Consider the following 19,824-nt stretch of genomic DNA (forward strand, 5'->3'; position numbering starts at 1 on the left):
TTTTTGGTGTGGGCTAATTCTTGCTCCTACCCTGAAGTCTATATAATGGAAGAATAGTGACTTTTGATGATCATGGACATGAATACAAAAGTCCAGCTCACAGACCACTGAGGTGACTCTGAGGGATTAAGTGGGATCAATGAACTACACTTTATAATTAAGTAGTGCTGAAATGGAAAATAGGGCTAAACATGCTCTACAGACACCCCCCACACACCCCCCCCCACAGAGCCATTTAGACTTTCAGATGTTTCAAAGCAAAATGGACCTAATCTTAAAGAAATCTGTTACTCACCACAGCAAAGACAAAGTCAAGGTACTTTATGTTGCTGCTGTTCAGTCTAAGCAGGGCAGTCTGTGGCTGGCAGCTCCCAGTGAAGTCAGTTGTATTGGGGTTGATGTTAATAACCGAAGCTACCTTTAGCGGAGAAGAGGGAGAAAGGTACAGCTCAACCATACAAGTCCATGGCAAAACCTTTATACCCTAATAAGCAACCTCAGTGTAGCAAAAGAAATCCTGTTGTCTGAATACTTTATGGTGTCTTACTTTCAAACGAAGTTGGCCCAGGCCATCAAGCTATGACTCCGACAACTTAAAAAAAAAGAAAGAAAAGAAAAACAAGAGAGAAGCTTCCTCGATAATGAGTCAAATGAAAAGACACATTTTTATGGAGCACAAGAGCCATCTATCTAGCTTGTTTAAGTCACAAGACTCTGGAAATGGGATTTGTTGGTCAGCACGCCCCCTATAGCCTCCGAGGTACACTGCAACCAGAAGTGCCCTCCCCTACTTGAGCATTTCTACCATCTGAGTCATCGTGGAGCTGGAGAAACAGCTGCGCTTTCCCAGCACATCAACCTACACTGTGTTTCAGATACAAATGAGGAGTTATATTTTAAACTGACTAGAATTAAAAATCGACTGTACTCCGATCTATTGATGGTAAATTGAATCTAAACCCCAAGGAGTCCTTGAAAGGGCTAGGTTTCCTGCTGGCCAAGACAACACCTTGACAGTGACATTAACTCTTTGTGGTTACAGTAACTCCAAATTAATCAGACCTCAACAAGTCAACATCAAACCTCCATTTAAAACAGAATCAGGGGACACCTGGATGGCTCAGCAGATAAGTGTCTGCCTTGGACTCAGGTCGTGATCCCGGGATCAAGTCTTGCATTGGGCTCCCCAGAGGCAGCCTGCTTCTCCCTCTGCCTATGTCTCTGCCTCTCTCTCTCATGAATAAATAAAATCTTTAAAATAATAAATACATACATAATCAGTCTAGGGGTGCCTAGGTGGCTCAGTTGGTTAAGCATCTGCCTTCAGCTCAGGTCATGAGGGTCCTAGGATTGAGGCCCCGTGTTGGGCTCTGGCTCAGCAAGGAGTCTGCTTCTCTGCCCTTCCCCCTGCTCATGCACACATGCTCCCTCTCTCCCTCTCTCTAATAAATAAATTTCAAAAAATCTTTAAGGCGGAATCAGTCTAAAAACACTACTCTTGGGCCAGAGGTAGGATATACCATATTTGAAAGGAGATATGAGAAGAACCTATCAATAAAAACAGACAACTATACCTTATCGTGAGTGATGTTCAGCTGCAGCCCCATGGTAGCCAGAAGACAAGTACCATTGCTATTATTAACCGAGTAGGATCCCACCTCTGGTTTTTCCTTTGGAGTGGGTGTTGTAGTAGGGGATGGTGTGGTGGTGGAGATGGTGGGCACCACAGTGGTTGAAGTTTTATCTTTTTCACACAGAAACTCTAAAGAAACAAATGAAAGACAAAATAAACTAACTGGCCTTTTTCTTAATCCATAAGGCCAGGAAAGAGCAAACTATTTCTTACAATAGCAAACTATTTCTTACAATAGAAGTCCAAAAGGTTTTATTAGGGGAATGAGGCAGAAGTTCATTCCCAAACTGCAGCTTCAGATGCCAACAATCTGTAAGAGTTATGACACACCAGACATTGCATACAAACGCTTTATCTACTTTATACTTTATTTACCACACACTCGTTTCTTCAGACCCCGAGGTCCCTTTATGCCCAAAGAATAAAGAATGTCACCTGCCTCTGATGTGAAAATAAGAAATTTAAGTATGAAAACATTTCACCCCTACCTAGGCCTGCCCTCTTCTTTCACACACACAACCACTATAAGGATGGAGAGGATTTACCAGAAAAAAGTTTAAAAATCATTAAAGGGGGGCAGCCCTGGTGGCGCAGTGGTTTAGCACCACCTGCAGCCTGGGGTGTGATCCTGGAGGCTCAGGATCCGGTCCCACGTCAGGCTCCCTGCATGAAGCCTGCTTCTCCCTCTGTCTGTGTCTCTGCATCTCTCTCTGTGTGTGTCTCTATGAATAAATAAAATCTTAAAAAAAATCATTAAAGGGGGCAGCCTGGGTGGCTCAGCAGTTTAGCGCCGCCTTCAGCCCAGGGCGTGACTGGAGTCCTGGGATCAAGTCCCACGTCGGGCTCCCTGCATGGAGCCTGCTTCTCCCTCTGCCTGTGTCTGTGCCTCTCTCTGTGTCTCTCATGAATAAATAAAAATCCTTTAAAAAAATCACTAAAGGGTGTGAATACAAATGAACCTTTTATTTGTATCACCCCTACAACAAATCAGAGGCATTTCAACCTCTTCTTAGGAAGTGTTGGTCGTTTTTCAGAGCTGGTAAATGAGAATTATGATACTTCAATAAAGTCACATAGAAGTGATAAAAACAGTTTATACAATTCAAGATTTGAACACAAAAACCTCATTCCTGAGCCAAGGTCTTGGATCGTCAAAATCTAAAGTGCTGATGATCAAGCTATTTGAGGATTTGTTCAAAGATTAGGTTTAATCAGCTGAAAACACTACAGGTCCAGCATTTGTTAAAAAAAAAAACAACCACAAAACAAACAAAAAAAAACCAAAACCACCCATCGCACAACATGCACATCATCAACTTATAATTGCAAGTTCTGCAAGAACAAGAACTGTTGTTATTTACAAAAATGTTATAGTCCAGTGTAAGCTACAAACAAGTCTTAGTATAGAAATGCTTTCGGATAACAATTTCATCAAAGCCGGCTAAGTATACTCTAATCTTAAATTCAGGTCCAAATATATATACTTTAAGTACTCACCTTTAGTGCTCACTGTACCATTCTGGACAAAAGCTTGTACGTGAACGTCCCAATAGTACTGGACAACACCATTCTTTTCTAAAGTTGATAAACTATTGCATCTAAAGATGTTGTTCAAAGGAATTCTGAATCCCACGAAGTCATGGACAGTCAAAATTCCTATAAAACAAGATTAACACTAGCTGTTTCCAAGGTAGGAGAAAAGCAATCACGTAACTCTATTTGTAGATCTTCTTCTCGTCCTGCCTGCCTGCCTCACCTCGTCCTTAAGTGATAATGGACATGGCATGTTCAGGAAATGACAAATTCACTGGGGCCGAAACACAAGGAGAAAGAGGAAAGATGTGACGGGGGTCAGGAAGAAAGACAAGCTGCAGGTGGCCACATGTTGAAGCAAACTGGAGGAGCTGAGGGCAGGTCAGGTTTTATTTTGTTAGTCGTGAAAAGTTAGCTTCAGTTTTTAAAGCTGGAAATAAATAACACACATATAATTTATTCTAAGGGAGATGGCAAAATTGTAGGGGCCAGGCAGGGGAAAAGACTCTAAAGGAAAGTCATTTAAGATGGGAAGTAAAAAACTTAAAAAATTAAAAAGACGGGAAGTAGTTAGAAGGCTGCTGCTCTGGTTAAGGTAAAAGGTGAGGGGTTTGCCTAAATTAAGGTAATAGCAAAGAGGCCACACTGAAAACATAGCTAAGGTCCAATCAACAGGACTTTGTGACCAAAGGAGGAAGAAAGATGGATTCATCAGGGACTTCATAGTAAATTCTTATTTTTGTGCTACTATCTCAGAGGCAGTTACAATTACTATAATGAGCTTTTGGAACTCCTTCCTGGATAGCATTTAAAGACTGTTCCATTTCAGGAAATCTTCAGAATATGAAAGTGTGAAAGGAATAAGTAACAGCCATCCCATACGGAGTTTTATTATAATGCCTGTGGGGATGCTTCAAGACTAGGATCACAATTATCCACCCAAATGGCTTAGTTTCTTTTGGAGAAGCAACAAGAAGAAAGGTATGTAAGGTCCTTAATAGAGGCTGCCTTCAGGGCCTCTCCATCAAGCAGCAAGGCAGCCAATTAACGCTGTCTTGGCACCCCCTAATGGCCAAAGGAAAAATACAATTTTTAAACCAACACACTAGAAGAACATTTTTCCCCAAAACCGTTTCTCACTGTTAACATTAAGCGAATGGGTATCTGAACTGTCTTATATAGACAGACCTCAAAAACAATCTATAGACATACTGGAGTTATACTATGAAATGATAATTTTTTAAACAATGTATTATTCATGAACATGTACATATTAGTCAAAGGTAAACAGGTGGATAGGAAATTCCTAAGAGTGGCTGCCTCTAGGGAGGCAGAGAGGATGGCTCCGGGGAGTGAGTACAAAGGAAACCTCAAATGTATCTTAAGCTTTTACTTCTCTAAATAAATAAAAAGATGAGGCAAATATGAAAAAACGGCATTTATAAACTCTGGGTAACTGATACAGGTATATCTATCATATTCTTCTCTGTACTTTTCTGTATTTTAATCATGAAAAAATTTTAAGAAAACAGCAACTTCAAAGTTGCTTCAATTCTTAGATGCCTAAAAATAAAACACTAAATTATTTCAAAAACAACAGTCCATTTAAGGAGACCATGTTAAATTCCAAATAGCTTCACATATCTTATTACATAGATGCTAGCAATAAAAAAAATTGCATCCTCCCCTTGTTTAAAATAAAAAGGAGGGAAGCTAACTGTTAGAGTCCATAGTTTTTCCATTCAAATCTGTCAGATTTGTCCTTTTACTACCACCCCCTTGATCTAGGCACTCAATTACATCATCCCTTGGTTACTAGAACAGCCTCTTAAAGCTGGCATCTCTGCCTGCAGTCTCCTCACTTCCAAATTAATCCTACAGAACATTCTTTACAAACTACTGTCTCTGCTTTTGTTAGGTCATGTTCCTACTGAAAAATCTAAAATGGTTCCCCAGTGCCTACCCCATCAAGTTAAATGCCTCTCCCTGGCTTCCAAGGCTCCCTATAATTTAGACCCACCAGGCCCAGCCAACTTGATTTTCCTTCTGCTACATGCACAGCCTCTATTTGAATCAGGCAGCTCTCCAGCTACTGCTGCGGTACTATGCTTCCCCCTGCTGGAAATCCTCTGCTCCAATTCTCCGCTTGACTCAAATTAGACCATTAGCCGAGCTTCAACATTTTTCTCGACACCAAGATCTCTCACTCCTTCCACACACACTGACCTCTTCCTTCTCTCTGCTGCTAAGCAGACCACTTGGGAGGACACATTTGGATCAGGTTCAAACAGATGGGCTCAGGAAATATACAGCATCTGCAAAATTGACTCTGTACCCTGAGGGGGGGGTGTCTACAGCCTCTCTCATGTTGCCACTCCCCAAACAGAACCACAAACAAATCACACTGCTCTCAATGCTTTCTACTTTGGCATCTCACCTAGAAAGCCAAATTTGCTTTGTCTCCCAAACTAGTTTTAAAACTCCTCACTTGAAGGTGAGGGAGCAAATCCTATACTAATTCTAGAAGACAATGCAGGGCACAAGGCTAAATATAGAAAGTAACCCATAACGGACTTGCTTTAGTTATCCTCTCAAACTAAGAGGTTAGGAAAGAGAAAGCTAGGATTGATTTCCAAGTCTGAGTCCACATTACCCCCCAAGTTTTACATGAGCTCATTCACTTCTGGGTCCTGGACATACATATCATCTTTGGATATCCATACATCCAAATGAGTCATTTATCCCAGGTCTTACAACCAAAGCCAATCTGCCTGTGTTTCTGGGGTCAGAATGAAATACTATCTACCTGTGAAAAATGCTAAGCTACTACAAACCCCATGTAAACCCAAATCACAAGAGAAGGGAAAGAAAGGAGAATTATATCCTGGATAAAATTGAAATCTCCACTATCTGTGTACCTTCAAAATTTTAGTACTAAAAAAAAATCTAGTACATGTTTCAGCTCTAAGATGGACAAGAACGCCTTATTGCTGATACTTTTCCAAGTTTGATTTGACGTGAAATTGTCTCAAAATAGCAACAAATGTTGACTTCAGTCATTTTGCCTTTAATCATTTACTCTTCAGTCCAAATCCTATCTAAATGGTAAAAAGAGGGACGCGTGGGTGGCTTAGTGGTTGAGCATCTGCCTTTGGCTTAGGTCATGATCCCAGAGTCCCAGGATTGAGCCCTTTGCATGGAGCCTGCTTCTCCTCCCTCTGCCTATGTACAGGCTTAAAATAGCTATCAGTAAAGGATTTTCTCATTCATTCAACATTTGTTGATACCCACTACTGGATGAAATAAATAATAATAGTGAAGTGCACGAACTCTGTAGCTTAACAGACTTTTTAGTTCAAACACCAGCTCGCCCACTTGCTGGCTATGTGACCTCTAGGAAAGTCATTTAATTTCATCAAGCCTCATTCCCTTTACCTGTAAAGTAGAAATAATATCTACCTCCCAAGCTTGCTGTTATGGGCTAAGATGCAGCTAGACACACACTTTGGGTACTCCATAGTACAAAGTAAAGCACTCAAACAATGACAGCAAGTATCATCACTGTGTTGAACACTGCTATACATGGGGTAGGGGTGGGAAATACAAAGACATGAACTTTCCATTCTAGTTAGAAAGACAGACATGCATACAGATGATTTTTAAATTACCTACATTTTTATTATTAACATAGAACAAGAGAGGGGCACCTGGGTGGCATGATTGGTTGAGTATCTGACTCTTGGTTTCAGCTCTGGTCATGATCTCAGGTCATGATATTGAGCCCCATGTTGGGCTCCATGCTCAGCGGGGAGTCTGCTTGGGTCTTCTTCTCTCTCCCTCTGCCCTCTCACTCTCTCTCTCTCAAATAAATAAATTAAATCTTTTTTTAAAAAAGAGCATGAGAACATAAATTTAATTCTTAAATTTACCTTTTTCTTTAGCATCAGGAAATGTTGCATTATCACTGAGGTTGTAGGAAAATGAGATGCTGTCAATTAAGTAAGCCGACTCCTTCTTCGTAAACGTCACAGTCCAGGAAAAACCAGATCCGAATTGCACCACTATTTTGGGATTGTTCTGGTCATTCCCACAAACGCTTCCATTATAGGTTGCAGTGCTAAAGTCTGAAATGGTTGCAGTTTTCTAAAACAGAAAGAAGTTTGGGGTAAATAACACACAGTAATGAGCACCAAGCATTTATACAGGATGTGCCAATTTAGTCTCCATCACATGAGCCCCCATGGCCAGGTTGCCCTTTGCCTGGCCTGTTGTGTAAACCAGTCCCAGATTTTTCACCTATATACCAGTCCTCTGGACAAATTCATGTATGTCTAAAAGGAAAAGGGAAAGTGGCCTGAACTTCTGTTCTTGATTTGCTTTTAAATCAGGTTATAAGCAGGCAGGACCTTAAATAAAAGAAAATAAGAAGGCAAAAGGATTGAAAGGACACCCCCTCCCAAAAAGGAGATTTTAACAGCAAACTATTAAAAATGGGAAAGCTCTGACGTTAGTACATGTTAAAGCATTTACAGATGTAGTTAGACCTGAACGCCACAGTCTTCGGATCACTTGCCCTTAATCAACTGCAAGAACTCCAAAGAACCTATGAAATAAAATATTCCTTCCAACACTAAACAGAATACCTTCAAGTATATATGTTTTTTAAAAACCCACAGAATTTAAGTGTTAAGCAAGTCAGTTAACATGAAATCTCATTTACATAAATGTATACAAAGGATAAAGGGTAGAACTGAGTTCCTACTATAAAACTCAAAGGAAAAGGAAAACACTTACAAAATTTTTGCTTGTAGTGTTATACTGTATTGTGAAATTCATCTGCCATTTTGCATAAAGGCAAGTGGCTTTTTCTGAGTCTGTCACATTAACTTCCAATGCATAAGATGAGACAGCTCCTAGATTAAAAAGAATAAGACTGTAAAATTGTACCACAAAAACATATCTAAAATAAAAACAAACTCTATCCACCACTGAAGTTTAACCAGCTTTTTTTTTTAACCAGCTTTAAAATGAAACAAAATACTTTGAATATATATGGTATCTTGGTGATGGTTTTTCTTTGTCTTTTGAGTAGAATCCTATTGATAAAGTTAGCATTACTCCTTCCAGAAGGAATGGCCACCTGACCTAGGATGCTTATGCAATGGCACAGACCAGTGACATTTGCCTTTTGCCTCCTAATAGTCATATCCACATTCGTCTGCACCTTGCCAGTTTTGTCTTAGGAAATTATAGTTTGCTGTTGGGACTTTTGTTTTTAAGGTAATTGGGTTTAAGGGGGAGCTTGGGAGAGGTGTTAAACTGTCTCTCTCATTTGCAATAAGGATGGAACTAGAAGGTATTATGCTGAGTGAAATAAGTCAGAGAAAGACAATCATCATATGATTTCACTCATATGTGGAATTTAAGAAACAAAACAGATGAACATAGGGGAAGGGAGAGAGAAAAAAATAAGACAAAATCAGAGAGGGAGACAAACCATAAGAGACTTATAACTGTAGGAAACAGGGACACAAACCATAAGAGACTTATAACTGTAGGAAACAGGCAGCATCTGCCTTCAGCTCATGTGGTGATCCCTGGGCCCTGGGATCGAGTCCTACATCAGACTCCCCGTGGGGAAATGCTTCTCCCTCTGCCTGTGTCTCTGCTTCTCTGTGTCTCTCATGAATAAATAAATAAAATCTTGAAAAGAAATAACTGTAGGAAACAAACTGAGGGCTGCTGGAGGAGAGGGAGATGGGATATGGGGTAACTGGGTGATGGAATGAGCACTGGGTGTGATAGGCAACTGATGAATCACTAAATTCTACCCCTGAAACTAGTAATGCCCAATATGTTAATTGATTTTAAATAAATTTCTTTAAAAATCAAAACTAAAAACCAAAAAAACAAACCTGTCTCTCTCAAACCAGCCAGTGGAACTTCCTCTGCCAAAATAATGATAGATCAGGTGTTCTATGGTCTCGTTGCTTTCAATCCTGCCACAAGCTACGTGACCTATGACACACGGATGTCTTGGCAAACTATTTTATTCTGAGGTGAAGATGTGGGATCGCTCTTTGTAAGCATCTGTACCATGTGACCAAAAGAACAGAGTTTCATTTCAAAGGTTGTTAGGTCCATAAGCAAAAGGTTAATTTTTTATAGATGTGACATTCATCACTTTGTTTTACTTTAAAATCCAACTGATTAGGAAGGCTGATGAACCTTTTGACATGGACTCAAAGTCAACTTCCTCTGTTCTCAACCTGCTACCTCTTCAGGGGCAGAGAAACCTTATGGGGACAGAAAAGCCTTGGGACTTTTGAGCTAACTTGGCTCTGATCTACACTAGGCTAAACACAGGGACACTGCCATTATACCGAAGAGCCCAAGGACTCAAAGTACTATGTGCCAGCAAACACAGCAGCAGCATAAATGACAGGCAACCATTTAAGGATTTTCTTCACTGTCTCACACATTACCCAAGGGGCAAGGTGTTTCCTGTTAAGACAGATGTATATCCTTTAATGATATCTGTGCAATCCAGCACCATCTACAAGTAAGGACATGCTGTAGACCATAGAGCATAAAGTCCTAAGAGGAATACCAAGAAGGCGTCCCTCAGCAACAGCTTTCAAGTTGTACACAAAAGCCGATCGTGGTGATGCTCCAGAGACCAGGCTGCCTCTCAAGCCTGAGTATTATGCTAAAGCTTGTGGTTACTGAGTGCCTAAACATATTGGTTAAGACTTGACCTCCTGAGGCTTAAGCAGGTTTCATAGCCGGTCTTTGCTCAGTACACTATGGAAGGGAGGAGCTGTCACCCCTGACCCAAGGCTACCCTTGCAGTAAGACTGAGAACTCTGGCTCCTAATTTTTCCAATCAATTGGAGGCCTGTTTTTTTTTCTAAGATTTTATTTATTTATTCATGAGTGAGACAGAGAGAGAGGCAGAGACATAGGCAGAGGGAGAAGCCTCAGGTTGTGATCCTCTGCCTCAGGATCATGACCTGAGTGAGTCAAAGGCAGATGCTCAGCCACTGAGCCACTCAGGCGTCCCTGGAGGCCTGCTTTTTATATATTCTCTGTCTCATTTAAAGTCCCTAGCTTTAACATATCCTCCTTGTAGCCAAAGGATTCAAAACTGCTAGAAATAACCGAGAAAAGCCTTGCGAGTGTTATTCATTTACTTGCCAAAGACACTGATGCAACAGAAAGAAAATGATGTAAAGCGGTAATAGCAGCAGCATGTACCTGCGTGGGAGACCTCAAACCCCACGAAGCAGAAGGCACAAGTTGCAGTTCAAATTCACCACTACATTAAATTCAAGATCGGCCAGCTACCAACCTAAAAAATGAGAACTGAGAAGTGCCCTGAGGGCTCCAGCACTTTCAGTTCCAGTGCCTTCCCAGCCTTTCTCCTGGTGAGAACTATTCCTTCCACAGAGTTTCCTTCTCTCCACCTCTCCCCACGGCCCAGGGACCACTTTCACTCAGTCTCTATCACCTCAAACTCAACAACTGCAACACTAAAATTCACTCGTCTACTTCCTCTACATCAGTCCTCTTCTTGGCATCTCTAAGCTCTAAAGGAAAGGCAGGACCAAGTAGAGTCAGTCAGGCTCAAAAGTTTGGGAATGAAGCTTCCACTCCATTCCCTTCACGAAGTCCTATTGATTTTTTTCCTCTTCGAGGCTTCTCTTAAATCCAACCTTTGCCTTTTATTTCCATTCCCAACCTACCACCCTACCCCTAAATTACTACAGACGCCTCCTAGCTGTCTCTAGAAATGCTCCCTGATTAATGGTCCTTAAATATCTCTTTCTATCAGGACACTTGTTCAGATACTTTTATTAGCTCCCCAACTCCCATATTAAATTTAAACTCTACCACCTGACTTTCAAAGCAATCCTTCATCTCATCCCACCCTATTCCTTCAACTTCTCTCAAAACATTTTCCCAGAACACACCCTTTAATCTGGTTAAACTTGTTCCACTGGACCCAAATGCCATGCTCTACTCAACCTCTACCCTTAGGCGTCTACTGTCCCTAACATTTGAAATTTACTTTTTTCTACTGACCTAAATGTTCACTTCAGGAAGGACTTCCTTCTCTTTTTGGCTGCCCCCAAATCTGAAACACCAACATCCTCTGCCCCACGCCACTGACCCTGCCTTTCCCTAATAATTTCTGCCAGATATCAGGGTAAAAGCTGAAAATGTCAGCTACTCGCTTTCCCAACCTCCCTTGCAGCAAGGATGGGCACTTGTGCTAGGCTTTGCCTAACAGAGGCATCCACCCCAGATTTTAGATAGGAGGGCAGCAGAATGGAGCCAGGAATGGAACTGTCACCCTCAGGTGGAAGTCACTACAGTGGGATCAAGGACTTGGGCCACAAGGCCAGCCAGCAGGCTGGTGGCAGTGGCCAGTAGTGCTTGAACTGCAGTTTAATGCTTGGTGGTGTTAGTGTGGTTCAGTGGCGTGACTGGGGAAACTGGGACCAGGCTTTGAGATACACCAGCCCGGAGCTCTAGTAATTGTGTTACCTGATAGCACATTTTTTCATCCAGTACAATTTTATTGATGTGCAACTTATATACGGAAAAGTATACACTAACACACGGAAGGGAAAAGTGCATCTGACCTTAAGCATACAGATCAAAGAGTTTTCACAAGCTAAATCTACTCTACTGATCTATGGGAGATCATATATGGCATTGTGGATAGTTTCCAGTATGGTCCTATTACAAACGGGCACATTGGCGAACATATGTGGATGTGTCTCCATTGGAGTATATCTAGGAGCAGAATAGTGGGAAGCCTACGCATAAGCTCTGATACCTTTCTAGCAAGTTCCCCTTTTCTGCTTAAAAATCAATCAGATTTTATCTCTGGTGCTTACAATTAAGAACCTGGACTGATAAGCTAACCCATTTTTCAGCAGCCAATTTCTCCACCGAGATTTCCTTACCTGTAAAAGCCTCAAGGAGCAATCATACATGTGCATACCCCCCACCCTTCCGTGTATTTTATACTATCTGAAATTATTCAGCTATTTTATGCCTGTTGTGCCTGTAAATCCTGACTCCTGTATCGTCACAAGCTCTAAAACAGCAATTTTCAGCTGTAACTTCACAACAAACTGCTGTGTCATGGTAAATTATGGTATACAGCTGATAATTTGTTGGCTAATAGAAAAAGGAACCGAGTCTGTGAATGATTGATATATATGGATTCAAGATTACCTTTTGATAATGTCCGCCACTCATCTGAATTCCAAAATTCTCCCTTACCAACAGATGATCTTATCTATGCCACAGCCCCAAGGAGTGTGCCTTTTATATGAATGTCATCCATCACGGGTGCCATGGTTGGGGAGACTGCATCTATTACTTATCTTCCATCTCCTATCATTCCTAATCTTGCAGAGTACATCTTAGTCTCTCAATAAGTACTGACTGAGCCTATCAAGGTAAAAATATCCTGCAGTAAAGACCTGAAACATAGCTTATGCTAATTACAAAAAGCCAATGTTTTAGCTCCCCCAAATCATGAATCTAACCTATTGGTCTTCTGGATACACCCTCAACCCCCAAGTCAGTTTTTGCCTCAATAAATTTTGAGATGAATTTCAAGCTAGGAAAGATCTATTTCCCCATAAAGCATGTTGACAGCTAAAACGTCTACACTTATTATATGCTAAAAAGTCTCCAGCAAACCATTTCCATCCTTATTGCTGTATTTGATTTTAGCATAGCTAAACTGTTTTTGTTTAAAGGTCTCTATGACATTAAAAAAAGAAAAATAGGGATCCTTGGGTGGCTCAGCGGTTTGGCGCCTGCCTTTGGAGTGTGTGATCCTGGAGTCCCGGGTGTGATCCTGGAGTCCCGGGATCAAGTCCCACATCGGGCTCCTGGCATGGAGCCTGCTTCTCCCTCTGCCTGTGTCTCTGCGCCTGCCTCTCTCTCTCTCTCTCTCTCTCTCTCTCTCTCTCTCTCTGTCATGAATAAATAAATAAAATATTTTTAAAAAGTTAAAAAAAACACAGCTGTGTCAACTATACTCAAATAAAAAAATAATTAAATTTAATTAAATGTTTAAAAAAAACCCCACACAGCTGAACATATCCTAGAGTGTATAATTATAGAGCTGAGCGTTTATTCTCCAAAGAAAAAAAGGCATGCCTCAAAAATCAACTTTCTCAAATTTAATTATCCTCTCAATCTTATTTCCAAAAAATTCGTTTATACGTTCTTTTAGAATTCACAATTTAGTTCTCCAAGTAGGAGATGCGGCAAAAAGTGGGTAGGTTTTACAAGTCTATCTGACTGGAAGTGTACTTGAAAGATTTGCAAACATTTGCAAACGAAAGGGGGGTGGGGTGGGAACATAATACTAGTGGTAAAACAAAACCAATAAGAAACAATGATCTAAGAAGCTATATAATGAGGCGATTAAGAGGCCCATCCCTGGCATTGAAAAGCTAGAATTCAAATCAAGTCAGTCCAATTTACTAGCTGTGAGACTCTAGGCAAGTTATCCTCAGCTAAGAATTGGGAGTATTTCTCGAACAAGTTCTTCGAAAGCATGCAAGACCTTCACAGCTAAGATAACTTTGTCAAGCAAGTTAGATATCCCAGCTTACAAGCTTCCCTCCTAGTAAATATAGCACCTAAAGGAATCCTTCCCAAATTTTAGTTGTATGCTTGTTTACTTTCATCATATTAAACTATGGACTCCTAAACTCAAACTCATCAGTTCAGAATGATGTTGGGCAAAGTGTTTAAAAAAAAAAAAAAAACAACATGGGGTGCCTGGGTGGTTCAGTGGTTAAGCCTCTGCCTTTGGCTCCAGTGCATGATCCCAGGGTCCTGGGATCGAGTCCCGCATGGGGCTCCCCGTGGGGAGCCTGTGTCTCTGCCTCTCTGTCTCTCTCGTGAATAAATAAATAAAATCTTTAAATAAATAAAGATTTTTTTAAGGCACATGACATAGGCATACAAGTACCTATTTATTCTTTCTTTTCTGTCCGTAGGTTTAATAAATCAGATAAACTGTTCCTCATTTACAAGTCCTCATTTATGCTTCCTAATATAGGTACAACCACCCCATTCAGTTGCTGATACTCTCAATTTCTGGTAAATCTCTTTTAAAAAGAAAAGTAATGAAATGATTCTAAGCTACAAAATAATTTATTTTTAAGACCAGAGAGTGGGTAAGGAAGTAAGATTCAACACTATTCAACTAATGGAAAATGCTTATTGCTGAGTGAGTGGTGTTTGGCAGACCTCCAGATTCTTTTGCAATGCACAGCAAGATACCAACAAGTACTTATAAAGTACACTTTTGGATCTGAGGCGATCTCTGATCACTTTAATATGAAATTATGATGGGAATGCTTTTGTCACTACAGGAGGAAGAGAAGTCTTCCTGCACCAAGGATCACTTAAGTCAGCTACAGTGCTGTGAAATAATTGTTGATCACAAATTCCACTCAAGGAGATAGGGGAAGAAAGCTGCACTCCTGGGAAATATCTGAAGATCTAAAATCCTATCAGATGTGATAACCAAAGACTAATGGACAAATAATAAGCCTATCCTTTCAAGTATCTCTATTACAGCTAAAAATAATTTTAGCAGAACCTTGAAATAAAAGTTACCCGTTTAAGGAAAGGTTACAGAAAGATCTCATGCTTACTTTCTCTTTTAGATCACCTCCAAAAGGAGAGAGATTGGTTTTTATGAAACTCTTATTCTCTTTCTCACCAAGGACTTCCTAGTTCTCCATGCTAACCTACCCTACTGTGGAGGTGTATCTGAAGGGGTACGAGTAAGATACTAGCATTATTATATGGGATTATACATATATCAGTTCATTGGCTTATAATTATCTGTACAGCTTAGCACGGATCTTGAAGTTCTTAATCCAAAGACACAAAAAATTTCTTGCAAAACGTAATTTAAGGTTCACAGAAGACAAAGGAGACCAAGCGGGTCTAATTTATAGTCATATCCCCAGTGCCCACCAATGAATACCCTCAACAAAAATGTACTGAGGGTTGATCGTTGTACCAGGTGCTGTGCTAAGTGGGCAATGGGAAATAACAGTGCATAAGATAGTCTTTGCTCGGGGATCCCTGGGTGGCTCGGCGGTTTGGTGCCTGCCTTTGGCCCAGGGTGCAATCCTGAAGTCCCAGGATCGAGTCCCGTGCCGGGCTCCCAGCATGGAGCCTGCTTCTCCCTCTGCCTGTGTCTCTGCCTCTCTCTCTCTTTCTCTATCATAAATAAATAAAATCTTTAAAAAAAAAAAGATAGTCTTTGCTCTCAGACACTAGTGCCATAGGGGAGTCTTAACTGGCAATAGAATTTTTTAAGAGTTGAAAACAGGCTAGCCTAATAACCCAAGAGTTTGGGAACAACAAGATTTACTCCTATTTTCCAGATGGTCACCTGGCTGGCCCTCCTTGCAATGCTCGGGTCTCTGCTCACCAGGCAATCGATAAACATCGGCGGGAGGGAGAGCTTCCTACCAGTAAAGTACATACTCAGGATATTTATAGGAGGTTTCTGCCACCCAGAAAGGCATCAACCCAGGGACGACTCGGTGGCTCAGCGGTTGAGCATCTGCCTTCAGCTCAGGGCGTGATCCCGGAATCCAGATAGAGTCTCCCATATCAGGTTCCCCGCGGGGAGCCTGCCTCTCCCTCTGCCTGTGTCTCTGCCTCTCTCTGTGTGTCCCTCATGAATAAATAAATAAATCTTAAAAAAAAAGAAAAGCATCAACCCTATAAAAACCAGAAGTCAAACTAGTTGTAAAAATCAATAGCCACAGAATTCTGAAATCTATGATGTCACAAAGAAAAAACACTTAGATGATGATGCTAGGAAATGGTTTTATCCACTACTTTCTTTATAATGTATCTGTAGAGCTTTGGAAAATTCGTATCGCTTTTCTTCAGAAAGTTCTCTAGTCAGTTATAATTCATTCAAATGAGGAGCATGACTTCATCTCTGTGAAAAGGACCAATACATAACTCCTAAGAACTCTTTCCTATACTTGCCCTAAAGTAGCTATTTTTAAAAAGTTTCCGTGGAGCTAGGATAGTTATAAAGTTACAAAGTGAAACTGGCACAGCTTGAGCACTCAAGCTAATGAGACTATAAATCCAGGACAGATCCCTCTTCACTGGTACCCAGAGCAGCAGCAGCACAAGATTCACAACAGGTACTTTACAAATATTTATGGAGTTTTTAAAAACCTATTCTTGGTATTTTGATATATGAAAAGTAACGTGCCAACCCCACCAGGCAACTGAAGACCAGCTCGATTCTTAAGAGAGAAAACCACATGGAAGGAGCCTGAGTTCCGCACTGAACCAACAACTGTCAGGAAAAGCAGCCCTGGAGAAGAGAAGATTTCTATTTCACTGATACCTTCTAAAAATCTAATCTAGGTACATTATGAACTTTTACTCCCCCCAAACCCTGTTCTAAACCTGGAAGTGGAGGAAATCGATCTTGGAACTCTTCCAAGAAGATGAATCTAGTTAGTCCAGATCAATAAATGGCAAACTAGCAGATGAGCTGACGGGTTCTTTCATGTGCTTCTTTTTGCCTGTTTATTTTCTGCAATGAGCAAGCATAGCTTTGTAAAAACAAAACAAAAAAGCTTTCATAAAAAAAAGAAACAACAAAAAAATCTAATGACACGAAAGCCAACAAGTAGGACAACTATTATTTTTTTTTCACTTTCTCTAAACAATAACCGGGTTGTGTTTGTGCAGATTCAATTGGCAGTGAACTACTGATTAACAGATGTGTTGGTCAGATGAGTTCTAGCCACTGATAAGGTGCTTTTCGCTGTAAACAATCCTCTCTTAGGGTCGCTGGCCCCTCAGTAAGTGCCTGGCAGCAGTGTTAACAACAGCTTCGAACTGTGTTTGAGCAAAGTCTCCATGGCTTCCTTTCAGAAGGGCTACAGGGGTGTCTCCTGCCCTATGTGCACAGCTGCACTAGATTGAGGAGTCTGAAACATCTGGTGTCAGGACCCTTTACTCTCTTATTCACATTGGTTTACGTGCGTTATATCTGTCGGTATTTGCCATATTCGAAATAAAAAATGAGAAGTGACTAAAATACAACATCAGAGCCATCGGAGTGGTGGTGATGTCATCACACATTGTGCAGCCTCTGGAAAACTCCACTGTACACTGGTGAGAGTGTGAGTGAAAGAAACAAATAACTTCTTAGTATTATTTTAGAAATAAGTTTTTATCTGACAGGTACCTCCTCAAAAAGATCCTTGAGAAGCACTAGATTAGATTAGATAATCAAGAACCCACCCTTCCAGCACTATCACTCTGGGACAAGATTGCTCAACTCTAGCACTCCTGACATTTTGAGGTGTAAAATTCTTTGTTGGGGGATGGGGGCACTATGCTATGCCCTGTAGGATGTTTAGCAGCATCCCCAGCCTCTACCCGCTAGATGCCAAAAGCAATCCCCTGTTGCGACAACCAAAAATGTCTGCAGATAGTGCCAAATGTTCCCTGTTTGAGAATCCACTATTTTAGGGTGCTGATTTTATTCTACTGAAATGAGAATTACAGACTGTGTACCTCTCACTGCCCTTTCGGACCCTTAATAAGGCTACTCCCTCCCTCCACCCCCACCCCCACCCCCTGGGTTTGTTCCCCCTTTCTTTTATTTGGTCACAAACAGCAAGCTGGTGGATAGCAACAAGCACAGGGATGAATCAGGTCAGGAAGAGACACTCTGGTCAAAGTTCACCTTTCAGGCATTACAGCCCTCAGGGACCCAGTGATCTTTGGGGGAGGGGGGATAATACAATCAGCCAACATTCATCCAGTCATTCTTATGACTTGGTAACAACCCAGTCTTTGGCAAGTCACCTATCCTCCTCCTCCAAAAAAGAAGTAAAAGGCCAGTTGTGTCACTGAGAAGAAAACGAGCTTCTGAAGGCAAAGAGGCAGTATACACGACTCAATACTCCACCCCCAAAACCGCACATCTGGGAGGCCCTCCCAGCTGAAATACCCGGTTTTTTTTTTTTTTTTTAAGGCTTTAAGTTGGTTTGCCTGTCTGTTCTTAATCAGTATCTGGCTGGGAGGAAGTAGCAAAACTGGTAGAAAAGCGACATCTTCAACACCTCCAAGTCAGATCACTCCCCGCCAAAATTCCCCCTCATCCCTTTAGTCTCCAGAGGTTAGGTCCAAGTTTTCTCGCCTGGAAATTGCCCCAGGGTCACCTTAGGTCCCTACCCCTCAAAACTCCCAACCACCACTCAAATCCAGCAGCGTTCCTCATCTCTCTCATCACCCTTCCTCCACGGCCTCAAATTTCCACCCACACAACGCCCCCCGGCCCTCTCACTGTCCCCCAGACTCTACGGTCATAAGCGCCCCTAACTCCCCACCATTCCCCCAAGGCTCTGCGCGCAGGCGAAGGCGGTTCCCTTCCCTCCCCAATTTTCGCTCCCACCCCATAGTTTTCCACCATCTTCAAAACTCTACCCTGATCCTAAGAAACCAGGAGTCTCCCAATGGTCTCTGCCACCCCAGAATCGCCCGTACCTCCCTCCTAGACTCACTCCTTAGTCTCTTCCCCAAGTTACTCTTCCTCCCCAGGGCTGCTCCACTCCCCACTCTTCCCCCACCTACTCCCTGGGCGCCCACCCGTCTGGCTTGCCCCGTCCCCCTCTCACGGGCCCTTCTTCCCAGCCATCTCTCGGTCAGGCCTTCCGTAGGTCACGGCTCGCCTCCCCGGGCCAAGCGCCGCCGCCCAGGGTGAGCCGCGCGGCCTCCCCCACGTTCCCTTCCCCCGGACCAGGCTTGCGGCCTGTGGCCTTCGCACTGGGCTCCCCGGGCCCAGGCTGACGGACGGAGCAGGAGGGCCCGACAACTCACCCAGGACAAGGCAGAGCAGAACGAGCCCCGAGCCCGGAGCCGGGGACAGGCGGAAGCACACCATGATTCCGCCAAGCGGGGGGGCGGCGGCGGAGCGGGAGGGGGCGGTGGCAACAGCACAGCAACACCCGGGAAGGGGCTCGCCGAAACCGGGCGGGAGGACCGCGGACCACCTAGCGCGGCACTGCAAACGCCAGGACGCGCCGCTTCGGTGCGGGTCATAAGACTAGGGGCGGGGCCCTTTCTTGCGCTTAGCCAATCGCCTCGCTGGAAAGCGGCGAGAGGGGAGGTGATGTAGGAGTCGGTGGGCGGGGCGACCACGCCCTGGCTTTTTGGTTCACAGTCCTTCTTCTGCGCCCAAGAGATACGTGCGGACGGCTCTTTCTAAGGCTTAATTAGAGAGAGGATTAACTCTTCGGGGGTGTAGGTAGTAGAGTTTATTTCAGTTCCAACTCATTGAGGAAGAAGAGAATAATTTTGCTGGATTAAAAAGATTGCTAAGCATCATAACGTAATATGAATACAAATAACACGGAATTATTCTACGAGCGCTGTAGTTGTATCGCCTGTTCCATAAGACGTGTTTCATATGCCCCTGCAGTTCATGTGATGAAATGGACAAGGGAGCTGGTGCGTAGCATGGTGTCGCGGACAGCCAGAGCAGTACGGCCTTGAGGTTCGCCTAATTGCAATACCCTATTTTTCAGATGGAGGAATTGAACTCAGAA

The 19,824-nt window shown here is 42.4% G+C and overlaps 1 protein-coding gene across 2 annotated transcripts in view; it reads right to left on the reverse strand.

Annotated features, from left to right (window-relative positions):
• Positions 1 to 19,308, reverse strand: part of LAMP2 (lysosomal associated membrane protein 2) — a 33,938-nt gene extending 14,630 nt beyond the window's left edge. Inside the window, exons 1-6 of one of the 2 annotated variants that reach the window (XM_055337861.1) lie at positions 19,097 to 19,307; positions 7,961 to 8,079; positions 7,096 to 7,309; positions 3,131 to 3,289; positions 1,575 to 1,762; positions 296 to 418 (exon numbers count right to left, since the gene is read on the reverse strand). In XM_055337861.1, the coding sequence (XP_055193836.1) occupies positions 296 to 418; positions 1,575 to 1,762; positions 3,131 to 3,289; positions 7,096 to 7,309; positions 7,961 to 8,079; positions 19,097 to 19,160 (867 nt within the window). In that variant the 5' untranslated portion in view covers positions 19,161 to 19,307. Of the gene's footprint in view, positions 1 to 295; positions 419 to 1,574; positions 1,763 to 3,130; positions 3,290 to 7,095; positions 7,310 to 7,960; positions 8,080 to 19,096 lie in introns of both variants that reach the window. The other variant, XM_055337862.1, reaches the window with a different exon arrangement.
• Between the last annotated feature and the right edge of the window lie 516 nt (positions 19,309 to 19,824).

This window comes from Nyctereutes procyonoides, unplaced genomic scaffold (genome assembly GCF_905146905.1).
Source record: "Nyctereutes procyonoides isolate TBG_1078 unplaced genomic scaffold, NYPRO_anot_genome, whole genome shotgun sequence".
In the NCBI taxonomy this organism is placed as follows: Eukaryota; Metazoa; Chordata; class Mammalia; order Carnivora; family Canidae; genus Nyctereutes; species Nyctereutes procyonoides.